General features: G+C 60.6%; 2 protein-coding genes across 2 annotated transcripts in view; both read right to left on the bottom strand.

Moving 5' to 3' along the window:
- LOC102038508 (nuclear envelope pore membrane protein POM 121C) overlaps nucleotides 1-1,592 on the bottom strand; it is a 14,702-nt gene extending 13,110 nt beyond the window's left edge. Inside the window, exon 1 of the mRNA XM_031060389.1 lies at nucleotides 1,398-1,592. Coding sequence (XP_030916249.1) covers nucleotides 1,398-1,592 — 195 coding nt within the window. The remainder of the gene's footprint in view (nucleotides 1-1,397) is intronic.
- The window catches only part of HIP1 (huntingtin interacting protein 1), a 19,770-nt gene continuing 14,141 nt past the window's right edge, over nucleotides 1,101-6,729 (bottom strand). Inside the window, exons 20-30 of the mRNA XM_031060388.1 lie at nucleotides 6,567-6,723; nucleotides 5,999-6,135; nucleotides 5,782-5,892; nucleotides 5,605-5,663; nucleotides 5,402-5,495; nucleotides 4,958-5,058; nucleotides 4,740-4,845; nucleotides 4,486-4,609; nucleotides 3,951-4,012; nucleotides 3,323-3,434; nucleotides 1,101-3,012 (exon numbers count right to left, since the gene is read on the bottom strand). Of these exons, the coding sequence (XP_030916248.1) occupies nucleotides 3,002-3,012; nucleotides 3,323-3,434; nucleotides 3,951-4,012; nucleotides 4,486-4,609; nucleotides 4,740-4,845; nucleotides 4,958-5,058; nucleotides 5,402-5,495; nucleotides 5,605-5,663; nucleotides 5,782-5,892; nucleotides 5,999-6,135; nucleotides 6,567-6,723 (1,074 nt within the window). The 3' untranslated portion in view covers nucleotides 1,101-3,001. The remainder of the gene's footprint in view (nucleotides 3,013-3,322; nucleotides 3,435-3,950; nucleotides 4,013-4,485; nucleotides 4,610-4,739; nucleotides 4,846-4,957; nucleotides 5,059-5,401; nucleotides 5,496-5,604; nucleotides 5,664-5,781; nucleotides 5,893-5,998; nucleotides 6,136-6,566; nucleotides 6,724-6,729) is intronic.

Below are 6,729 nucleotides of genomic sequence, written 5' to 3'. Positions count from 1 at the left end.
GGCGGGCGGGGCTCAGCCCCGGGATCCCGCACGGCGCTCCTGTCCTTCATTCTCGTTCCCCCGCCCGGATCTCTCCCCCGTCATCCATCTCCCCTGTTCCCACCGGGACCTTTGGGCTTGCCCTAGCCCCATCCCTTCCCCACCACGTCTCCCCCACCCAGCTTCCAATTTCCCCATCTCCAATCCACAGTCCTGTTTACCATCCCAATTCCCATGTACTCCCGGTCTCTGTGTTCCTGTCCTGTCTATAACAACCCCGCAACATCATTCCAGCCTCTGTGTTCCTCCCTCTGCCCCATCCTAGGTCTCTCTCCCCACCCTGTCCCCTACAGCCCCCCTATACCATTCCAGCCTCTGTGTCCCGCTGTCCCAGTCCCTGTCATATGTCCCGAGTCCCGACCCTATATCTGACTTTGTGTCCCACGTGCAGGAACCCAGGGGCAGGCACATTCCTGCCTCTCCCCAGTCACCACCGTGTCCAGCCTGTCCCCTTGTCCCAGCTGAAGGGTGCCATTGCCACCATCCTGCTCTGGGGACAGGGCTGGGAACTCTGGGAAATCCTCTCTGGCTGTCTGAGCCCTTGGGCTCCTTAGGAGACATGGCTATCCCTGGGGATATCCCACCCCACTTCCAGCCAGTTGCGTTCTGCAGGGCAGGGACCATGGCAGGCAGAGACAACAGCAGGGAAAATGATCGGGACAGTGGCTGCTGTCACAGGGCTTTCTGCATTCCAGGGGTCTAGGTGGCCCTGGCAAGGCTGGAGGAGACTAGGTGCCACCCAGGGTGGGTTAACCATGCTTAGGAGGGGACGTTCCTCTGAGATCCCTGTCTGTGGACTACATGGGCCACCCGGCTCTGCTGGGGTGACAGGGTGATCTACATGGCCTCCCCACTACAGCATCATCCTCCCAGGAAGGAAGGACAAAGCCACCCACACTCCTCGGGCTGAGCTGGGACCACATCCTGGTGCCCTCCCAGCAAAAAGAGGTGACATGCAGGCTGGCTGTGGGACAGCGGGGGCAAAGGCCGGAGGTCATCACCGGAACAACACCTGGGTCACTTCGACACCAAGTGATTTTGGGGGCCACTGAGCACACTGATGAGGGCAGAGCCCACAAGCCCCTTGTGACACAGGTCCCCTGTGTCCCCCCTTCAAGCGGCGGGGCTGGGCTGAAGGCTTTATTGAAAAATCCAAAACAAACAACATGGTCATTATCATACAATGAAAACCCAAATCGACTTGCCCTGCACTGGGGGGGCACCCCCACCGTCCCCATCACCAGCTGCCATCACTGGGGACACTGCAGGGACCCTCTGCCCATGCCTGGCTGAGATACAAAAGGGACAAGTAGATTAGGCTGAGAGCAGTGCTGCTGTCCCCAAGCCCCCACTGCTACCGTGACCCCCATGCCGCTCCCGGGCCCCAAGGCCTGAGGTAGTTGGGCGTGCAGGCGAGACTCCCCCAAAAATGTGGGGAGGGTTTTGGGGCTCCCTGTGTCCTGCAGGAACGGGATGGTTGGTATTGCATCCAAGGGGAGCCAGCACGGGTTGAGGATGGAGAAGCAGCAGGAGCCCAGGTCCCTCTGGCACATGGAGCGGGTGTGCTGGCAGCAGGGGTGGGGGGGACATGGGAACAGGGGCTCCCTGCACGCTGGATGGCTGCGTGGAGGGGTGGCAGCTCTGAGGCCATGGCAGTGGCAGGTCCCACCGCTCCAGGTGCCAGCTGGGTGCTGACGGGGGGGCGTTGCTGGGAAAGGACACAGTGACAGCCCAGCCTCTTCCCAAAGGGAGAAAGGCCAAATCCCATCCTCAGCACCTCGAGTGGAGGGACACTGGCTCCAGCACGGGCACCAGCAGGACTGTGGGGGATGGGGACATTGCTGCATGGTCTGACCTCACTGTCTCCACTGCAGCGAGATGAGCTGGGAGCCCAGAGGTGGCTGATGCCCCCTGCCCCCTGAGCCCCCTGCTCAAGGCACAAAGGTTCCCTGGCACCAGCTCCATGGCCACCCCTGCCCACAGCCACACTGGCCCTGGTCCCCCTGCACCCAAGAGGGTGGCGATGACACCAGGGTGGCACCAAAGTGAGCAGGGACAGGGAGCTGCTTACTCTGGCTTTGGGGTGCTCTGGTTTTGGGGCACCCTGGCTTCCCCCCAGACCCTCTGTCCTGCTGCCCTAGAGTCACCCCCCCGGCCCCAGGAAATAGTGGCTTGTGTGGTGGCACTGTGGTGGCCCAAAACCACACCCAGCACCTTGAGGAGGGTTTATTGCTGGCATGAACACAGTGAACTGTCAGGGCAGAGCAGCCCAGCTCAGGGGGGTTTGGGAGGCGTTTTGGGGACCTGGAATGAGGAACAGGAGCTCATAGCAGCATCCCTCCTGCTGCTGCCCCTTTCCTAGCTGTTCCTAGCACCCTGTGTCACCAGCCAGGGTATCCCATGGGAACACCACCTCTCAGCCTGCAGTGGCCAAAGGCACTCAGTGTCCCGCTGAGCGGGAGCACACTTAGCACCAAGTCCAGCAGCACCCCAAAGGCTGTCCCCCACCCGGTGGCATCCCCGAGGCTGTCAGCATGCTCATTCCCAGGGCGGGGGGACATTCATGTCGAGCCAGCGGCTGGATTAAGGCTGGAAAAGCAGCTAGAGGCAAGAGAAGCCTGACCGCTCTCACTCAGCCAGAGAAGGCTCTAGGAGTTCCCAGAATCTGTGCAAAAACAAAACTAAAGGGTTAAAGACCCCCGCATGGACACCTCCCTCCACCCCCAGCAGCTCTAATAAATACAGGTGCGGTTTGCGCCCTCGCCCCAGCCCTGGGGTCTTGCTGGCGGCTTGGCTCTGGTTCTGGAGGCGGCTCCTGGGGGGACACAGGGGATGTGTGCTTCAGGGGGGCTTCTGCACCACTTCCTTGGGGTTCTTCTCAACAGACTGCACCAAGTGGGGTCCCAGGGGTGTCCCCCACAGGGTTCCAGGTGTCCCCTGTGGGCTGCTTCTACCACTGGTGCTAATCTGCAGCTATAAGTGGGAAGACAGGGTCAGGGGGTGCGCTGTCCACCGGCATCCCTCTGCCCCATCCTTCTGGGACCACAAGCCTGCTCCAGCAGCACCTGAACCCCCTGCCTGGGGATGATGTAGATCCCACATGATGGGGTTTTTCCTGTGGAGGGACCCCGTAGGACTTGCCCATGTGTGCCAACTATCCCCAGGCTTGTGGGGGGTGCAGCAAAACCTTCTCATTGCCATGGATGGCAGGCAGGGCTTCTCCACCCTGCCCCACCTTTCCCGGGAGCAGCTGCCCAGTGGGAGCAGGGCTGGCACCACTCACCATCCTCCTCCCAGCCCTCTGCCACGCCAGCCAGCTCGTAGTGCTTCTTGCGCAGCTCCCCCAGCTTCTGCCGCTCCTTCTGCAGCTGGTTCTCCAGCTCCAGCACCCGCACCTGGGGACGTGGCCAGGACATGCCCACCCCAGCACAGAGCTGGGCCAAGCACTCCCCTTTCACACCCGTTATGCCCCCAACATCAAGCCCAAAGACCACACAGGTGCATCCCACGAGTGTTCCAATGATGAGTGGACCTGGGGAGGGGATGGAGCTCAGGTGGGCACTGCTTGTGCAGACAAGTGAAGGCACAATGATCTGTGTGGGCATCCCAGGCAGGGGAATTCCCCAGAGCTGCCCCATGCCAGGCAGAGGTGGGTGCTGTGGGCAGTACATGGGGGGCAGGGGTGGCCACGGGCTGCTATGTCATGATGCAAACAGCATCGGGGAGGGATTGAGGACCAAGAGCATGTGACTCCTGGGCAACCCATCTGTTGCCTTCACACCTTGGGCTTTGCCTTTGCTTGTGCTACCTGGGGGCAGCTGGGCATGGTGATCACAAATTTGATGCCCCACCTCAGGCAGCCCAAGAGAGACTTGACCAGCTGTGTTTCTCAAAACATGGGAATCCCCTACCTGTGAGTCCATCTCCTGACACTTGATCTGGGTGAGTGTCATGCTGGAGAAGTTCATGCTATCTGTGGAGAAAGATACCACCAGCACCCCTCAAGCTCTGCTCTCCCAGTCAGACTCCCCAGCAGCTCCCATGCTGCTGGCAGGGTCTGGTACCATGGGATATGCAGGGAGGAAGTGACGGGCAGCCATGGGCAGAGACCACAGGGGCACAGCCAGCCAAGACTGGCGAGTGCCAGGAGGAGAGGTTTTAGGGCAGGTTTGTGCTCCAAGCATTAGTACCAGAGAAAACAGCCTCAAGAGGAGGTTTAGGTTGGATAAAAAGGAAAATTTCTTCATTAAAAGGGTTGTTTAGCACTGGCAGAGGCTGCCCAGGGTATGGTAGAGTCACAATTCCTGGAGGGATTTAAAAACCATGTAGATGTGGCACTTGGGGACATGGTTAGTGGTAGGGGAACAGGTAAACTCAATTGTCTTAGAGAGCTTCTCCAACCTTAATGATTACATGATTCTAAGATCCCTGCAGCCCAACACTTACCTTTCTCCTCCACTTGAGACTTCCCAGCCTTGGTGGAGGCCACCACACTGGCCGTGGCCTGGTTGACGCCCCGGGAGGCTTGCTGGAGCTTGCAGAGGTTGGCGCTGTCTTTGTCTGCCTTCACCTGACAGGACAGTGAGGAGGGGGGTCACATCCCGCCATGTGAGCAGAAGATCAGCCCCAGGATTTGGGGTGACCACATGGTGCCCCAGCATCTCCCTGAACCATGGGAAGGGTAGCAGCCTTGCTCCTACCTTGGAGGCTGCTACCAGCTGAGCGGTGCTGGCTGCAATCTCCCGGGAACAGACCATCAGCTCCTCGAATGTCCCCTTGCCTTGCACTACCAGGTCGGCAGCATCACTGCGGGACAGCAAAGAGGAGCTGGAGCATCATCCTGCCACCGGTGTCCCCTTCCTGTGATGATGGCAGGACTCTGCCATCCTCTCCCTGCTCTGGTGACAGTGGCACTTACACCATGACAGTGGCACCCCAGCCCACTGCCTTGGAAGCAGAGATGAGACCCTCGGTCCAGCGTGAATTCTTGGCATAGAACTCCTTGGGGGATGCTGCACCCTGCCATTGGTAAAGGCACAATTAGCTACTGATCACCCCCAAACCCCTGCTCTGGGGGGAAAAAGGAGGAGGTCAGGGTGTCATTCAGGTTGTGTGTGGGAGGTGGGGACACACTGAACTTGGGGGCTGTGGGGTCGGTCCCCTGTGTGGGAAGGGAGATCAGGGATCACCACGACACCCCAGGAACCATAACCAGGGTGAGCCCCTGGGGTCAGCAAGGAGCTCCTGGCAGCTGGTGGGGAAGTCCCAGCAGTACAATGGTTGGAGCAGCATGTCCCAACAAGTGCGCGATGACCCCCAGCTGGACAAGCACCCCCTTGCCCCCACCCCTGTCCCAGCTCACCCGTCCGCTCTCCACGATCTCTCTCTGGAGATCCTTGGAGGCCAGGACCAGGACACGGATGGCCTGCATGAGGCCTGTGCAGGAGCCCAGAATCCTGTGAGACAAACACCACTGAGTCCCCTCTGTGGAGCAGCTGCCCTGCCTGCAGCATCTGTCCCCATCCTGCCTGCCTGGCTCTGTCCAGTGCTCTGATCATCACTCACCTCTCGTTAACTTCCAGTTGGACCCCAGTGTCACCAGCCCGTGCCTTGCTCAGCATCTCCTGGTTGAGGGGAGAGAGACTGTACTGAGCCCAATGCGTCTCCCTGGCCTCTACAGTGGGCCCAGCAGGCCCCCAGCATCGTGCCTGTGGCCACCTCTCTGCTCATGGTGACCCTCACCTCAATACGGGCAGATGCGATTTCGATGGCCGCGGCCGTCGCTGCCATCTCCTTGTCCACAAGGTCACCCAGCTCCTCCTGCTTGATGTCCAGACCTCTGGGACGCAGCTCCTGGGGACAGGATGGGATGAAAAGGACCATCCAGGAGCATGACAGTCCCTCTGGTGGTGCCTGCCATGGCCTGATCCCATCCCACTAGCCCTCCTGGGCCACTGACCTCCCCGATAGCGCTGATCTGGCCCAGGCAGGCTGTCACCAGGCTGCAGTCAGCACTTGCGACCTTCCCTGGGTCTTGCAGGGCGCTGAGGTAGCTCACAGTCTCACTGCCACACTGCTTGCACAGCTCCAGCAGACCTGCATGGGCAGCATGGGGGGCTGAAGGGGCCACATGTTCGGGGAAGATGTCTGGTTCCTACCGTCCACAGCATCCTGCCTGTGCTGGCCTCTGCCTGCCCTGGTTTCTGCCCACTTCAGCACCCTACTTGCCCCAGCATCCTGCCCACCTTATCCCAGCATCCTGCCATGACCCCTGCACACCCTGGCCTCTGCTAACCCCAGTATCCTCTTTGCCCTGGCGCCTTCCCACCCTGACATCTGCTCACCCCAGCCCCTGCTCACCCTGATCTCCTGCCCATCTTGGTCCCTGCCCACTGAGTCCCCTGCCCACCCCAACCCTTGCCCACCCTGACCCCTACCCACCCACCATGTTCACCCTGATCCCCTGCCCATTCTGACCCCTGCTCAGGGGTCATCACCCCCAACCCCTGGCCTGGGACAGCACTCACGGTCAGCAGGCTCCACAGGGGCCACATGGGAGGTCGCACTGCCCTGCAGGAGGGTGTTGCTGACCAGGTGGGCAAAGAGCGCCAGGTGGGGCAGCAGGGAGCCCACGGCTGCAGCAGGACAGTGGGCACAGGCCTCAGCCCCCATTGCGCTGGCCACCTGCCC

The sequence above is a fragment of the Geospiza fortis genome, unplaced genomic scaffold, assembly GCF_000277835.1.
Source record: "Geospiza fortis unplaced genomic scaffold, GeoFor_1.0 scaffold59, whole genome shotgun sequence".
Lineage (NCBI taxonomy): Eukaryota > Metazoa > Chordata > Aves > Passeriformes > Thraupidae > Geospiza > Geospiza fortis.
This window is presented reverse-complemented; position numbering and strand designations above follow the sequence as displayed.